This window comes from Carya illinoinensis, chromosome 11 (assembly GCF_018687715.1).
Source record: "Carya illinoinensis cultivar Pawnee chromosome 11, C.illinoinensisPawnee_v1, whole genome shotgun sequence".
NCBI classification, from domain to species: Eukaryota; Viridiplantae; Streptophyta; class Magnoliopsida; order Fagales; family Juglandaceae; genus Carya; species Carya illinoinensis.
In genome coordinates this window covers 27,700,850-27,718,868 of record NC_056762.1, presented here as the reverse complement: position 1 = coordinate 27,718,868, position 18,019 = coordinate 27,700,850, and the positions used below count along the sequence as shown (strand labels likewise).

The following is an 18,019-nucleotide window of genomic DNA, read 5'->3' as shown; positions in this document are numbered from 1 at the left end:
TCTTTTTAGGTTAATTAGTTGTTTATAGCTGTAGCTGATATGCATGTATTAATTATAATTAGTTGATATTTTTATCATCATAGACAATGATATAAAAAAATATAAACTTTTATATAACAACAAAGTTTTGCATTTCAACAATGTTTCTTGAAAAAATTGCAATAAATATTGGATTTTTGAGAAACATTTTTCAACATAAAAAAATTATTAACAGAGAGATTTCAATATTTAAAAAAAAAAAAACCAGTTTTGATCCGAAACCCGGATTTCCGGGTTGTAAATATCCGGATTAATCCGGGTTTCAGACCGGGTCATAACCCGGGTATAACTGGGCCGAAATCCAGTCCGGATTTTGAATCCGGATTCCGGCCCGGGTATACCCGGATACCCGGTCCGAAACCCGGTTGAACACCTCTATTCGGGATTGCAGTAAAGATATTAAAAAGCGCTTAAATAATTTTAAAAGCTTTTTAATGAAAAATGTTTTTTGAGACTTTGAGCATTACATATAAAAGCATTTTTAATCTTTAATGAATTAAAAAGTACGGTTTAAGCTTTTCCTCCAACGTTCTAATACGAAATGGAATTCGAATTTTAAAAAAATTATTAATAGAAGACAATATTCATGTAATTTTCAAATTTTTAAGAATATGTTCATAATATTAAAAAACTCAAATAATCGTAATTTATATATATCAGAAAGTACTTTTTAAATTTATTTTCAAATAAATATAACATATTTGAAATTACTTTAAACATATAGTTACTAAATAATAAAAAATAAATTAATAGGAGAACTTATTACCTATATTATAAGTTTTAAAGTTATAAGTTATATTTTTTCAAAACATCCATTAAGAATAATTGATACTAATTTTTCACAAGGACATAAAATATTTTCCAAAATCTATCAAAAAATAATTTTTATATTTAAAAATTTAAAAAGATTATAATATTGTTTTAGAAGAAAAACTGCAATAGGGTGGCCAAACCCAGTTGGTGGTCTGCCTAGATCTAGCCATTCGTCAAGGCCTAGTTTCGGCCCCTATGGGGTGGCCCAGCTGGCCACCATTTGTGGCCTTATTTATTTATTTTTAATATTATTTTTAGTTAATTTTGATGGATGAAAACTAGCAAAAAGACCAATTTGAAACCAATTTATAGCTTTATGTTTTAAAAGACAATTGCATAATGCCCAATCCTAAACAGGCCACAAGAACACAAGGAGTATTTGACCAAAAAGAAAGCTATTAGCATATAAAGAAATCTCACAAAAAAATTTCAACAGACTGATGTAGCACTGGCATAATACCACGTCAGTTTAATTTTTTTTCCCTAAATCCCGATAGCCTGCTCTCTCTCTTTTTTGTTGCTCTCCCTTCCCATCTTCCTCCTCCTCTTTTCTTCTCTAACTGCCCACAACCAGACCGTAACCGTCACAGTTGCCGTTGCCCACAACCCATTGCCAACAAACCACCGCCCATCTCTCTATCTCTCTCCTCCCTTTTCTTGTCCCCATTTCCCTTCCTAGACCGACCCATGAGATGACCAGACCAGTGAGTGATATGATGCAATAAGGATTCGGTGGAATTATGAACAAAAGCTATAGGAATTAAAATGAGAAACAAGGAAGGCATTTGATGAAGGCTTCAAAGAGCCACAGGTATATTGATAAAGGAATATCTCGAAGGATTCCAAACCTGCATACAAGATTCAGCCTATGCAATTTTCAGATCCCCTTCACTCAGCCTAAGATTCATCTTGCAGATCCGTAACAAGATTTTAACAATACTTGCAATAATATGTGAGTTATGGGCCCTTATATGGCAAGTTTGCCTTTTATCAAAACAAATAAGGAATTGAATATGACTCTATTTAATAGAAGGAATTGAAATATACCTGGGCTACTTTGGCCTGAAGATTGGTGTAAGGTGGTCTTCAACTAATAACTCCATATCCCTATGTGAATTTAACTAATTGGAGACTCATTCAGTTCTTTAAATTTTTATTGAAAATCAAACTAATCATGGTAAAATATCTCTACTTTTGCTCAGCTAATGATGCTTAATCCTAGAGTTCTAATCACAAATCACCTCTCAATCTCCTTGCAATTCAATAGATTGAACAATAATTGACCAGAAAATTACAAGTATTAAGAACAAGAAATAAACACTCAATCATGGAAATATTGAAAATAAAATAACTTATAATATAAATTGTATGTTCAAAGCTAGACTACATCAATGATCTAGAAAATAAAATTAGTTCATAATGAAAATAAAAAGAAAAAAATAAAACTACTGTTCTTCGTTGGAGTCGATCGAGGAAGCATGCGGCTCTCACCTCTGCTCTCCAGATCCACCTCCCTAGAAAAATAAAAAATAAAAACTCAACTCCACCCTCAATTCATCCCACAAGTTGAGATTAAATAGCTGTTAAAGTTGACAAAAAAGGAATCAGAGACTTACAGTTACAATCTTGCCTAAAGATTTGGAAAATAATTTCTAAAGATAAATATTAACAAAAGAGAAAAATATTCCAAAAATAATGGGATTATCTAAAATAGAAGATTCAGTGATATGCTGCTTGATTTGCTGAGCTCAAGAGAGTCCCACTGGGTAGATACTGTGTGCGCTAAATATAACTGGTCTCCTCACCCAATGGCTGAGATGTAAGGTTCCTGACTGATATGACAAACTCATGACCGGGATGACCTCTCGCCAACCAATCGAGGGATACTAGTTGTTGCCATGATGTCATTCAGGTTGGTCACTTAAATTGGTCATTTAGGATCAACCTTCATCGCCCAAGCTAGTCGCCCAATCTATCCGCCTAGAGCCTTGTCGCTTCTCGCCCAGGAGGTAAAAAATATCACTCATTGCCTAACTCTTGTTGCCATGTCTGGTCGCCCTTGGGTTTCCTTGCCTATCGAGAGTAAAACTACTTTGTTTTGGGCTTTGCCACCTGTAAGACCAGGCTCCTTGTCCAAATCTCCTCAGCTCTCTTTATATCTCGTTGCCTCTTGTTGATTTAGATCCGTAGTCTCTTCTTTTATACCAAAATGCTCTCCTTTTGCATTGAATCTTCTCATTCCTTCAAATCCAAGAAAATAAAGAAAAATATAAAGAAATATAATAAAATTGACAAAATTAAAGGGAAATTGACACTTTTCATAAATAAAATAGTAATAAAAATCACATTTATCAATACAATCAGGAAAATTAATTGCATATGCTTCCCTCTACTTGAAGGTCGATGAACTAAATTATCCTACTCGTGACTTGGAGCTGCTGTAGTATTTGCATTAAAAATTTGGAGGCACTATATAAATGGCAAGAAGTGCGAAATTTACACCTATCATAACAATTTGAGTATTTATTTACTAAAAAAGAATTAAAGATGTGGCAATGGAAATTGTTAGAATTAATTAAGGATTATGATTATATGATTAACTAACACCTTATTAAGGCCAATGTAGTGGTAGACGCACTTAGTAGGAAATCCTTTGGTGGTACAATTGCTTTAGTGACCACTCAGAGGCAAATCATGTTTGATTTAGAGAGGTCTAAGATTGAGGTTATAGTGGAGGATTCTCGATCTTACCTAGCTAGATTAAGTGTAGAACCCACTTTGATTGAGAAAATTAAAGAGAGTCAAGGCAATGATGCAAAATTGCTAAAGATCATGGACAAAGTACAAAATGGAAAGAAGTTTCAATTCAACATGTCAGATGATAGTATTTCGAGATTTAGAGATAGACTGTGTGTACCAAATGATCAAGATTTAGAGATAGAAATAAAAGGACAAAATTTAGAAAAGGCCCATATCTTTCATTATAAGAGAAGGTAGATTTCTTGAATCCATATTTGTTGACCTACCTCTGATGGAGGTCTGTTGAAGAAGGTTGGATGTTAAAAACTTGCCAATATGATTAGGGCTCTTCACTGCAAGTTAGCTTGGAGAATTCTTACTTTGAGCTCTCCTTGGGTTGATTTCTAGCTAAGGTTTTTCATTCTAATTTGTAGAAAGTCATTTGCAATTTTCTTTAAATCATCAACCCTGAGAGTCAATGAAAAATGGAGTGGTACGATAATTGGAGTTGGAAACGATTTCTTAGCCCAAAACGGTTTCATTGTCTCCAGCCCTCACTTGAGAATCAAAGACATTTACTCATCGACATGCTGGAACATTCCTCTGCTCATGGCTGCTGGTGATAACTCTCTTCTTCAAGAAGCTGATTCATTATGGCTCTAAAACCAAGTCCCCATGCTAGAGCATGGGAATACACTTAGGATGGCAACTTTTCATCCACGTCAAATTGGAATGTATTTAGGGATCGTTCCCATTCTCTTCCTTCTCTTTTGTTTACTCGAAACCCAGTCCTCCCTCTCGAAACTTCAAGGTGGGATACCTAATTTGGCTACCAAGTATAATTTTTACCCTGATGGATTTGCTGAGAACGACAATCAGTTTTCTTGGATTGTGCCTTATAAGCTTATAGTGTATGAGATTAGTTTTCATCAATTTTTTACTGCATTCAATTGCGGTCCTTTTTTAGGGGCTCATACCAAATATTTCATATGTTTGCTCAGCTTACTATAATCTCTTATTTTTTAGGAAGATTTGACTGATAAGGACAAAACTCGATTTGAAGTGCACCGCTGTCACTAACATGACTATCATTGCGAAGATCAAGAAATAATTATGAGAATTAAATTCCTTTCTCAAGCCCAAGGCTTTAGATTCAAATGTTAATATTCCTGTTCTTGAAGCTCTCCTCATCCCCTGGCCACCATTTGTGTGAAAAGGTAATTTCTGGTCAAGTGGCTTCCTCCTCCCATTCTAATGCTAAAGTTAAATTTCGAGGTGCTTCCAAAGGTAATCCTGAGTCAGCAGGTTGTGAAGGTTTTTTCCGGTTCTTTTATTGCTGGTTTTTCATGTAATTTTAGTATGGGCAATAACACTTTTGTACAGTTGCCAGCTTTAAGAATTTGATTGACTTTATACTATCAACTCTATGCATCAAAGCTCATTGTGGAGTCAGACTGTCTCATTGCAGTTAACTTTTCAAATAATGATACCCAACCTCTTTAATTTGGAATAATTCTAATATTCAATTGGGAAGGTATTTTACACTTTAAGAACTTTTTTTCGCTTTAGTATCAATAATATCTACAGATAAATTTGTGTCTTTGCATGCAACTTTATTTCTTAAGCATATGCTTGGTATTTTTGCTCTGGGTCGTGTAGTTATTTTCACTGATGGACTGTTTGAATTTTATTAATCATGATTTGATAAAGTTTTCCTAGATGCTTGATTTTGGGCTTTTTTTTTTTTTAAAAAAAAAATAGGTATTCCTCCCTCGTCGATGACTTATTAATAAAAATTGAGATACTGTTCTTCTTAAAAATATATTAAAGCCATCATTACTGACAAAACTACAGGTCATGTCACTGTATGCAATGGAGTGAGCTTCCATTGATTTTTATATTTGTTCAGTAGTTTTATTGGATTTATTAATAAGACTTTCAATACATCTTCTTTCATGAATTTGAAGCCAAATCATGCAACCATGAAATAATTAATACAAGCCCGAGGCTAGAAGTTACCACTTGAATGTGACTACAGCCCCTGGTCTACATGTGTACGCAGAGTAGTTTTTCAGGTATTATTACAAGTTCAACTATTAAAGCTGTAGCCTACTACTCTTTTTTTTCGTTAGTAAAATTGATCTTGACCATAGAAATTATTTCAATATATACTTCAACCACCAAGATGTCATTTGCAAGAAGGCTCCTCGATTGATCCTTGAGCGTACTTAGCGGCAGGAACTTTGGGCAATCATATCCCCTTTTTGAGGTAGAAAACCATTTACTATCTGCAAAAGAGCATTCGATGAATAACTAGGGTGATCGATGAAAACAAAATTCAGATTGAAAACATCATTTTTCCTCAATGGAAGTACTAAGTACTTTCAACCATTAGAATATTATCTAGAGTTTTGCTACTTGTAAGTCTAGTGCGTCAACACACCACTATCATCACTTGTTGTGAGACTCATCATTATAATCAAGAAAAAGTAAAAGCACCGATAATTTTTCATCTTTACGTAATATACTTTAATGATATGTTGGGTATGTAAATTAGAAGAACTTGCAAACTTCTTCTTTTTCTTTTCTTTATTTTTCTTTTTTTGCGTGTACTTTAACAAGGGAAAGCCATTAAAAATATTGAAATAACATATTCTCATTAGTATATAACGTTTATTTTCCTAATCACAATCTATCTATTTTACCTTCTGATTATATAACAAGATACCAGAACGGGAGCTTACCTGTCACTTCCTCATGTTTTCCACCAGATGTTCGGTCCCTTACACGTAGAGTATATTTAGCATACAATTTTCCTTTTGGGGGAGGTCGATCCCAACATGACACTGACAAGAACAACTTGATAAAACTTTGATCGGCATTGTCAGCTGAAACAGCTTTCGGATATAGCTTCAACTCCCTGTGTTCATCAATGGAAATAGAGGTAAAAAATTAGGGAACAGTTACTACATGCAAAATATGAGCTAAAATGACACATACCATTTACGTTCCCCAACTTTGAACTCTTTTGACAAACATTCCACATTTAATGCTGAAAACTTTCGAATCTCCCAACAGCAGTAACCTGTGATTGGAGGACTCAAAATGGAGATACGCTCCCCCTTACCAGTACATTTCATGACAAAAACCTCAGCACCAAATACGCACGAGTCATCAAGAAGGTATCCACTTTGGGCAACATAAAACTTAGTGAAGGGGAGAAATTGAGCAAATCCCCATTCAGTTTTCATTGCATGAAAACGACTTATTTTCCCCTTATCATCTATATAGAGGAAAAAAGTTTAATTATATTAACACAAATTAATTGAAAGAACAAAAAACAAAAACACTAAGGGGCAAAAGGATTCTTAAATTGCACCTATTTAATTTTATTCCTACATGATGTGTGTGTGTGTGTGTATCAGACCAGTGATGCTGGTCTTCATTCTAGATTTTATCATCTCAATCATACCTGTTGATCGACTTCTTTCAAGGGGATTCATATATATTTCTTCCATTTAAATGCCACTTAAAATTTGTCACATTAATCTCGTGATTGGAAATGATTAAATCTAAAATAAGAAACAATATTTCTCATATCAGACAAGCAGCTACCTTGGACGGCCAAGTACTCGCCCCGAATCTGATCCAACACAAACAATTTGAACATTGCATTAACCTCCCAACAAAGAGGAAAAGAATCTGTATCTTCAATCTTCAAGTAGAGTGAAATATTTTCAGCGCTGTCACATTCTTTTCTTCCAGTTGGGTAGAGAGAGAATTTCCTAATTAAAAATTAAGATCAGAACCAAAAGGCCATTAAAGTACTCTGACAGGAAAGCAATATCAATTAATGGTACCATATGTTCGCAAGAAAAAATTAAGGGATTCATATATGCATACCATTTATAGCCACCACATTCGAAAACCTCTGAGTCATACTTGGGCTCTTTCTCCCCTGGCAATATCTGTATGATTTTTGAGAGTGATTCAATCTTCAAAATGTAGTGAGCTGGTGGCAGATCTCTCGTAAATCTTGTCACTTCTGTTGATAGTAGGAATATTTGGATAATATCATCATAGTGCATTTAACATGTTTTACAATAAGTCAGTGTAAAGTGCACCATTCATCCACATCATGACTTAAATAGCAAGATTTGATTTATAAGAATCAAATTTTAAAATTTATCTTCTAAATTAAATTATGCCATGTAATTAGAATGCGGTGTAAATACCTTAGAGTATCAGTTTAGCCCAACAAGTTTCGAAAAGCTAAAAGAAATTATTTTTCTCAAATACTTTATGCATGCATGCATGTCATCTTTTGACTTCCTTTAGCTAGCTCCTCTTTACTGATCTCCTCCGAGTTTTTCTTTCACATGCCCACATGAATTTCAAAAGAACTTATGAACTTTGATTTGAGAAGGAAACTAATTATTGGAAATAATAATCTCCAAGATGATCACGGACCGTATATAAACATCTTATAAGTCTTTAAGCATGTTGATAATTATATTCTTTCAACTTCCTTCAGCTATACTTTTGAAAAAATTATACTCGATGTACATGCATGCACAACCCTGCACGCACCTATGCCAAAAGATACTCGAAAATTACAAAATAGATCTTAAAAATAAACCCCATCATAAATCTACTTGGGTGATCTTCTTTTGAGAGAGAGAGAGAGAGAGAGAGAGAGAGAGCATACCAGGAGCTGGATTCGTCGGTGATGGGCCGGCCATGTTGATGAGGAGTTTTAACGTTAAACTGAAAATCTGCTTTTGGGTGTTCCTTGGCGATCGAAAGATGTGAACCCTATCGTTCTTGTTGCCTTATTCTCTCTCTATATATATATGTGTGTGTGTGTGTGTATGCTACACTATTCCTTCGTAAATTTACTAGGTTTACTCACTTACATGACTTTTAAGAAAGCTAAGAGTCTAACGTCAATTACGAAATTGGGATAAAAGCAGATTGAGAGACAATGCCAAGTAATGCCATATTCTTTTTTGCTTCAGCAACATTTGCAGTTAGTTTTACTTTTTAAACAAAAAATAAATCTTTTGGCCTTGGTCTTTTCCCTTACTTTTCCTATATTCTTGCTTTGCCTTTCATAAATCCTGATTCTAGAAGACCAAAAGTTCTTAATTGGCGGCATTTAACCAGCTAGTTGGTCTTCCTCACCACAATCTATTCCAGCTATATATAGACCCGTAGGTCTATCTCCTTCGTGCATCACTAGTAAGGCATCTGAACCGAATGCAGCAGAGTGCACACCAACAGAGCACCAGAGTCACAACAAAATGCAGCAGAGCGTTGTCATGTACTAAGTGAAATGAATATTCTAGTTGTTATTCTTTTGTATCTATAAATAGGAGAACCTCTTGTACGTATACGATGTAATGAGAAGAAGTATTTGCTGCAGCCTTCTGTGTGTTCTCTCTATGGCATTTATTTAAACCTCTTGTGAGTCACTCGCTTCTTTATGGTAATCAGAGCTCCTAAGGACAAACGTACCCTTTACAATGGAGTCCCCTGGTAAATCTCTCACTGTAAGTCCCTCTATCGTTACTGTAGCAACTCACTCTTCTCAAGAAACAAAGCATAAAGAAAAGCATTGCAAGCAAGAAAGACATGGAAACACTGAACATCACAGCTGCAACAAACAAAGCAATACATGCGGCAGCAGCAAAGGCATAAATGAAATACTCTGCAATGACCAAGAAGTACATGCAGCAGAGAAAACATACTGCAGAAAAGAGAAGCAGAAAGCACCTACAGAAATAAGAAAGCACTGACAAAGAAAAGCTAGTGATCACTCGCGAAGTGCATGGTTACATGTCAGGGACTAGATATGTAAAGCCATGTTGTCCATAAAACTGCAGTCCATTACTTGTAATTAGAAAGTAGATTAAAAGTTCGCTTTTAGATCTTTTGCTTTTCAGCTTTTTGTAATGTATATATAGCAATAACTTTGTATCACAAAAGATATTAATGAGGACAAGACTTCTGTTCTCCCCATTATTACTTGTTTATTTTCAAGTTCTGTTCTTATTTTAACATGGTATCAGAGCGGGTCTTCTCTTAGGTTTTGACCAGACCCCATCTCGAAAATCATGACATCTTCATCTTCTTCTTCTCCTTCTTCCCTTGAAGATCCAAATAGTCATTTCTTCCTACATCACAGTGACAATGCCAACACTGTGATTGTCTCACCACCATTAACTGGTTCAAATTATATTTCTTGGAGCAGATATTTTCTGCTTTCCATTTCCATCAAAAACAAATCTGGTTTCCTAGATGGGACCATTACCACTCCTGATTTGTCAGATCCTTCCTACATTTCATGGCTAAGATGCAACAACATCCTCCTTGCATGGATCCTAAATTTTGTTTCAAAGGACATTGCTTCTAATGTTTTTTTCATGACCTCAGCTAAGTAAGTTTGGGACAAACTTAAAGAAAGATTTGCTCAACCTGATGAAGCTCGAATTTATCATCTTCAACACAAGCTGAGTGGCATTGTTCAAGGACATCTATCGGTAAGTGATTACTTCACACAGCGTAATGCTATTTGGGAAGAGTTGCATAGTTATAGACCCCTTCCCTACTGTTCTTGTGGAAAGTGTACCTGTGATGCCTTGAAAAATGTTGGTGAAGTTCAACAAGGAGGTTATGTCTTTAAGTTTTTAATGGGGTTAAATGATAGTTATGATTCTGTGAGAGGACAGATCATTTTGCTAAGTCCTTTACCCTCATTGGATAAAAACTTCTCATTGATTTTGCAAGAAGAGAGACAAGGACAAGCAAGGAACATAGCCTTACCCATATTAGAACCCTCTGCCCTTCTTGCCTACCAAAGCTTTCCAAAGAAAAAGGAAAAATCAGACCTTGTTTGCCATCATTGTGGCAAGGTAGGACATACAAAGGATAAGTGCTATAGGTTAGTAGGCTTCCCACCAAATTTTAAGTTTACCAAAACCAAGTTCGGGAATGCCTCTACTACTCCATATTCTGCAAACTAAGTTGCTGGACAGATTACCACTTCACCTAGGGAAATGCCTGCCCAAAGTGCCTCTCAACTTAACATCTCTCAAGCACAAGCACAGCACCTCTTAGCTCTTGTCAATGCTCAATTTCCTCAGATGAACTTGGAACAAATCAGGCCAATTTTGCCTACACCTGCTCCTGCCAAGCTAGACACTCTTGAAACTAGCTCCTCGACCACACCTTACTCAAACTTAGCAGGTAATCATCACTGCCTTTCCTCTCTTTCTATACCTGCTGATCACTCTCATCTTAATGCTATGAAACACTCTGATACGTATAACACACCATGGATCATGGACACAAGAGCTACTGATCACATGGTGTGCTCTACATCCTTCTTTGACAGCCCCCCTTCTTACATACAAGCCTTTGTGCAACTCCCAAATGGCACAAAAGCTCGAGTCACACACATAGGCACTGTTAAGCTATCAAGATCACTATCACTAACTGATGTCTTATGTGTGGATGTCTTATGTGTGCCTTCATTCACTTTCAACCTCTTCTCAGTTAGCAAGCTTACTCAAAAACCAAATACCTGTCTTTTTTTCTTAAGAGATCTTTGCTTCATTCAGGTCCTCTCTTCATGGATGACGATTGGACTTGCTAAAATCCATGCTGGCCTATATTATCTGCTGCCTCCTTCTCATGACAGTAGCATCAACTCTCCTTTGAATCCTTCCAATCAAGCTCGAGTCAACCAAGCAGCCATTCAACAAGATTTTGACTTATGGCATTTTAGACTAGGACATTTATCTTCACAAAGAATGAATTTAATTCATTCTCTTGTTCCCAATGTAAAGTCCAAGGACTTGCCTCATTGTAAAATCTATCCCTTGGCTAAACAGAAACATGTTCCTTTTTCTTCAAGTGTATCCACTAGTTCATTTCCTTTTGATCTAATTCATTGTGATATATGGGGCCCATATTCTAAAGCATCAATTCAAGGGTTTCATTACTTCTTAACCATTGTGGATGACTATTCAAGAATTACTTGGGTTTTTTTAATGAAATTGAAATCAAACACAAGGCCCATCTTGCAATCATTCTTTCAGCTCATACACACTCAATTCAATAGCAAAGTTAAGAAAATCAGAACTGACAATGGTCTTGAATTTGACAAGGCTAATTTTTATAAAGATCATGGCATCATTCACCAAAAATCTTGTGTGTATACTCCTCAACAGAATGGTGTTGTTGAAAGAAAACACCAACACCTCTTGAATGTTGCTAGATCACTCCTTTTTCAAGCTGGATTACCTACTTCCTCTTGGGGAGATGCCATCTTAACTGTAGCATACGTCATAAACAGGATTCCTACACCCCTCCTTTCTAACAAATCTCCTTATGAAAGGTTGTTTTCTTCACCACCCTCCTATTCTCATCTTCGAGTCTTTGGATGTTTAAGTTATGCTAGCACTCCTAAGCACCATAGAACCAAGTTTGAGCCTCGAGGCAGACCATGCATTTTTCTGGGATATCCAGCCAACATCAAAGGATACAAACTCTATGATATAGAGACTCACTCCACCTTTATTTCTAGGAATGTAATCTTCCATGAATCTATCTTTCCTTTCCACTCCACTCCATCCTCTCATTCCTCTTTAGATATTCACTCCTCCTTCCCTCAAAATCTGGTTCTACCTCCTCCACCACCAGATAACCACTTCCCATCTTCCCTTGATGAGCTGCACTCTGATGAACTACCTTCAACCTCCAATTCTACTCCCCAACCTAAACCACCTCCTCTTGAGACATCTCTGACTACTGCCTCTTTTGATCCACCTCTTCCTTCACCTCCTCTCGATGAGATACCTGCCACCTCAGTTTCTAATCCACCTCCTCGAAGATCCACCAAAGATAGGCATCAACCTGCCTATCTCCAACAATTTCACTACCAGTTAGCAGAATCTCTACCTTTCAATACCTCATCTCCACCCTCCACACTTTATCCCCTCAGCCATCACCTTACCTACAAACAACTCTCTCCATCTCATCAATTCTTCTCTGTTTCCCTATCCCTCCTCTCTGAGCCTCACTCCTATAGTGAAGCTGTGAAATTTAAACATTGGCAAGATGCTATGCAAACTGAACTCAATGCTTTGGAAGAAAACAACACTTGGACTATCACTTGCCTTCCCCCCAACAAAACTGCCATTGGTTGCAAATATGTCTACAATGTAAAGCTAAAATTAGATGGTTCATTTGAAAGACACAAAGCTAGACTTGTAGCCAAGGGGTACACTCAAAGAGAAGGTTTTGATTTTCAAGAAACATTCAGTCCAGTGGCTAAACTCACCACAGTTCGTGTCTTCCTTGCCTTAGCATCCATTCATAACTAGTTCTTATCTCAAATGGATGTTCATAATGCATTCTTACATGGGGATCTAAATGGGGAAATTTATATGGAACTGCCTCCAGGCTATCACATTCACAGAGAGCAGATTGAGGAGGAGATATTAGTATGCAAACTAAATAAGTCACTCTATGGACTTAAACAAGCATCAAGGCAATGGTTCTCAAAGTATTCTAACTCACTCACCTCTATTGGATTTCAGCAATCTAAATCTGACTATTCCTTATTCAATAAGGTTAGTCAAAAGGGCTTGACAGCACTCCTAGTGTATGTGGATGATATCATAGTGGGAAGTAATTCTCAAGAAGAAATTAATTCACTCAAAGCTTACCTTCACAGCTAGTTCAAGCTTAAAGAACTTGCACCTCTCAAATACTTCCTAGGCCTAGAGGTTGCAAGGTCATCTTCTGGAATCAATATCTGTCAAAGAAAGTATACTCTTGAAATCTTGGAAGATGCAGGCTTACTTGGTACCAAAACAATCTCTACAGCCTTAGTTGAATCAAAAGTTGAGTCACACCACAAATGAGATTCTAGAAGACCCCACAGCCTATAGAAGACTCATTGGAAGGTTGATTTACTTGACAATTACTAGACCTGATATCACTTATGCTGTAAATGTTCTAAGCCAATTTATGGACAAGCCCTCAGAAACACATATGCACTCAGCTTATAGGATTCTCAGATATTTCAAAGGATCTATAGGCCAAGGCATTTTCTTGTCATCAAAATCATCTTTACACCTAAAAGCATATAGTGACTCTGATTGGGCTGCTTGTCCCGAGACTAGGAGGTCTATCACAAGTTTTTGTGTGTTCATTGGAGACTCATTGATAAGTTGGAAATTAAAAAAACAAGTAACTGTCTCTAGATCTTCAGCTGAGGCAGAGTACATGGCACTAGCTTCCACAAGTTGTGAGATTGTGTGGCCTCTTGGTCTGTTAAGAGAGTTCAACATCTACCATGAACAATCTGCTCTACTGTTCTGTGATAACCAAGCAGCCATCCACATCACAAAGAACCCTATCTTCCATGAAAGGACTAAACACATAGAGCTGGACTGCCATTTTGTTAGAGAAAAATTCCTAGCTAGAGTTATCACTCCTGTCCACATTGCTTCAAGGTTCCAATTGGCAGACATTTTCACTAAGGCTCTATCAGCTTCTGTTTTTCAGTTTTTATTGTCCATCTTGAGGGGGAGTCTCAAGAAACAAAGCATAAAGAAAAGCATTGCAAGCAAGAAAGACATGGAAACATTGAACATCACAGATGCAACACACAAAGCAATACATGCGGCAGCAACAAAGGCATAAATGAAATACTCTGCAATGACCAAGAAGTACATGCAACAGAGAAAACACACTGCAGAAAAGAGAAGCAGAAAGCACCTACAGAAATAAGAAAGCATTGACAAAGAAAAGCTAGTGATCACTCGTGAAGTGCATGGTTACATGTCAGGGACTAGATATGTAAAGCCATGTTGTCCATAATGCTGCAGTCCATTATTTGTAATTAGAAAGTAGATTAAAAGTTGGTTTTTAGATCTCTTGCTTTTCAGCTTTTTGTAATGTATAGATAGCAGTAACTTTGTATCACAAAAGATATTAATGAGAACAAGACTTCTCTCCATTATTACTTGTTTATTTTCAAGTTCTGTTCTTATTTTAACAACTCTAACATTATCAAACTCACCATAGAAAACTATCTTCTATGGAAAGCCCAAATCGTCCCCTTCCTAAAAGATCACAAACTTTATGGTTATGTTGATGGTTCTCATCCCATGCCTACATCTCAACTCGATTGCAAACCCAATCCAACCTATGATCAATGGATTTTGCAAGACCAACTTGTCATTTCTGCGATTAACTCCTCACTCTCTGAATCTGTCTTGAGTCAAGTGCTCGACTGCACTAATTCGCAGCAAGTCTGGACGATATTACAAAACTGGTTCTCAGCTCAATCCTCTGCACACATCATGCATACAAAGTTTCAACTAGCCACCCTTAGGAAAGGACCCGAATCGATTTCAAACTAGTATAATTAATCAAAAAATCTCTCCTCTCAACTTGGTGCTGCAAGCCACCCACTAACCGATTCTGAATTTAGAATCCATCTCTTGGCAGGGCTGAGCACCGATTATGAATCACTAGTCCCTTCGTTAAGAGCATCACCATCCCTTTCCAAAAAATTTCTAAAAAGTACACTCCCTATAAATTTTTCCTAAATTTTACTCATCTTCCAAAAATTTTCTACATCCTATTCTACTAAAATAATATTCTTCTATTCTTTTTTTATTACTTTTTTCTCTCATTTCCATTTCCATTCTTAACAACCAACTATTTTGCTTTATTCTCTCCTTTTCAAATATCACATTGTAAATTTATTTATAAATACTTATACGATTTTTTTCCCTAGATACAGTATTATTTTTCAAACCAACATCAGTATTAAAAATAATCCTTTAATAAAATATGTGAATTTTCCAATGCAATGGTGTTTTTTTTATTTGATTTAATCCTCATATAGTTGAGTAATATTTGATTTGCATTTGTCTATCAGTAACATTTTTTCATTTTCATATAATATTAATATTTTTTCCAATTTCTCTAATGGCACCATGCATCCGCATATCGTCTTGAGAATTTGTTGTCATTTCTCCAACGGTAATATTCTTTGTCCTCCCTCTATCAACGATAATATTTTTTGTCCTTTCTCCGACGATAACATTTTCAATTTCTGCCTCTAACAGTAACATACTTTGCCCTTTTCCCAACGGCAACTTGTTTTTTTCTTCCCCAACGGTAATGTGTTTTGTCCTATATGTGACGGTAACATTTTACTCTATAAATCTACCTTCTGGTAGCATTCACATTCTCACAAATCCAAGCCTAATTTGATCTAAGAACTAAAATTTAACATTCCCACTGCATCTCCAATTCCCTTTCATCAAATGGTTCATTCTTTCTTTCACAAATTACTCACTTACTTGTCATTGGAAGTTCTTAATGCTGAGGCCGATCGAGAGTCATTCAGCCGTCGTGGCAATCACCCACTTCGATGTGATCATGATATTCAAGAACACGAGCGCCTATATTGCGATTACTTCATAGAAAATCCAGATATGTCTTGAACCTATTTTGAAGGAGATTTCAGATGAGTTGTCCCATATTTCTCCGTATTCTGAATGAGGTAGATGCTTACAAGCCGTAATTCATCCTGAAAATAGATAATACCGAAAGACTCGAGTTATCTTCTATGCAAAAGATAATTGTAACCCTTAGAATGCTGGATTATAGGGTTACTGCAGATTTTATAGATGAATACATACGTATTGATGAAAGCACCGCAATGGAGAGTTTAAAGAGATTTTTCAAGATAATAGTAAGTGTTTTTTTAGATGAATATTTGCGGTATCCAAATGCCAATGATATTACTTGCGGTTGGTGAACAACGGGAATTTCTAGGAATGCTCGGAAGTATTGATTGCATGCATTGGAAGTGGAAAAACAGTCCTGCTACCTGGAAAGGTATGTACTCCGGTCATATCCATGAATCAACTATTATTTTAGAAGCAATTGCTTCATATGATCTTTAGATATGGCATGCATTTTTTGGTATGCCCAGTTCACATAATGATATTAATGTTCTAGAGATATCTTTTATTTTCACGGAACTTGCCCAAGGGCGTGCTCCTCCAGTCAATTACACAATAAACGGCAACGAGTACAATATGCGGTACTACCTTGCAAATGGTATTTATCCCAAATGGGAAACATTTGTGAAGATGATTCTGCAACCCCAAGGAAATAAGAAGAAAAATTTTGCCGCTATACAAGAATCCGCAAGAAAAGATATCAAGCGTGCATTGGGAGTACTTCAACAACGATTTGCAATTGTCCGTGGACCTTCTTGGATTTTTAAAGTCAATGAGCTTACAAATATAATGAAAGTATGTGTTATTTTACATAACATGATCATTGAGGACGAATGTGATGATAGTGGAGGTCTGAACATGGAGTAAGATCAACTCGATGATCAAATTCCAGAACTGTTGCGCAATCCAACCTCAAAATTTATGAACTTCATTCAACGCCATCATCAACTTAGAGACAACTCGACACATCATCAATTGCAAGCAGATTTAATTGAACATCAATGGGAGCTTTATTCCCAACAGTAGAAAGGAATTTCCTATTGTTGGATTCTCTATCTTTTCATTAGTGGCAACTATGTATTCCTGTTTCAACATCTATCCTGTTTAACATGTCTGCATTATCTGTAATATTTCCATTATATGTTTTCTTAAGTCTAAAGGGTCCTGTAATATCAAAATTAATGACAAGCAACATCTATCCATTTATTTAGTCCCCATTGCGTACTTGCTAAACATACAAATTATAACATAGAACAAGTGCCAAATGTCCCCATGTTAATCATCAACATGCAGTCTCAAGATCTATCTATTCAACCAATTATAGAAACTATAAATTAGAAGTTATACCAATATCCTTTGTGAAATAATAATAAATTACATCAAGCCAGGTAATCATCCATCCAAACTAGCTCGTCTCGCCAATATCTCCCTCTGAAGCTGCTGGAAATATATCTGGTGAATGCTGGGCAACATGCTCGAATCGAGCAACATTATTCACTTCGGCCGGGCGATTTATGCCTTTTCTTTTTCCAACTGCAGTCTTTCGTCCTCTTGTCTACTTTTATTTCTCTCTCTCTCTCTCTCTCTCTCTCTCTCTCTCTCTCTCTCTCTCTCTCTCATATGCTATCTTCTTGGCCTTGAGTCAAACAAGCTCTTTCTCCTAATCACGTGACTCCTCCAGGAGAGTAAACTTATGCTCCTTCGCTTGATCTTGTACTTTGTGCCAAGCTGCATGCATTTCGGTTTGTCTTTCAACAGCTCCCAACAATGCTTGAACTGAAAGGAAGTTTTCTCAAGTGATTGGTACATGATCTTTGCTCTGTTGAACTTCCAATTGAAGTATAAAATAAAATAATTAAGATACATCAAAG

At 36.3% G+C, this 18,019-nt stretch overlaps 1 protein-coding gene across 1 annotated transcript; it reads right to left on the bottom strand.

The window, feature by feature from the left end:
• Positions 1 to 5,481: 5,481 nt before the first annotated feature.
• On the bottom strand, positions 5,482 to 8,405 carry LOC122282892. The gene is made up of 6 exons (XM_043094951.1): positions 8,300 to 8,405; positions 7,495 to 7,636; positions 7,207 to 7,376; positions 6,592 to 6,874; positions 6,336 to 6,511; positions 5,482 to 5,879 (listed from the first exon to the last, which is right to left on the bottom strand). The coding sequence occupies exons 1-6, from the start codon at positions 8,331 to 8,333 to the stop codon at positions 5,704 to 5,706; spliced, it is 981 nt and encodes a 326-aa protein (XP_042950885.1). The 5' UTR covers positions 8,334 to 8,405; the 3' UTR covers positions 5,482 to 5,703.
• Positions 8,406 to 18,019: the final 9,614 nt, after the last annotated feature.

Bases quoted from the DNA above. Each gene is read 5' to 3' on its own strand.
- LOC122282892 (XM_043094951.1), bottom strand. From the start codon at position 8,333: ATGGCCGGCCCATCACCGACGAATCCAGCTCCTG. The intron at 7,637-8,299 runs GTATGCTCTCTC...TACTATCAACAG, and splicing joins ACCGACGAATCCAGCTCCTG to AAGTGACAAGATTTACGAGA. The intron at 5,880-6,335 runs GTAAGCTCCCGT...GCTCTTTTGCAG, and splicing joins AAAACATGAGGAAGTGACAG to ATAGTAAATGGTTTTCTACC.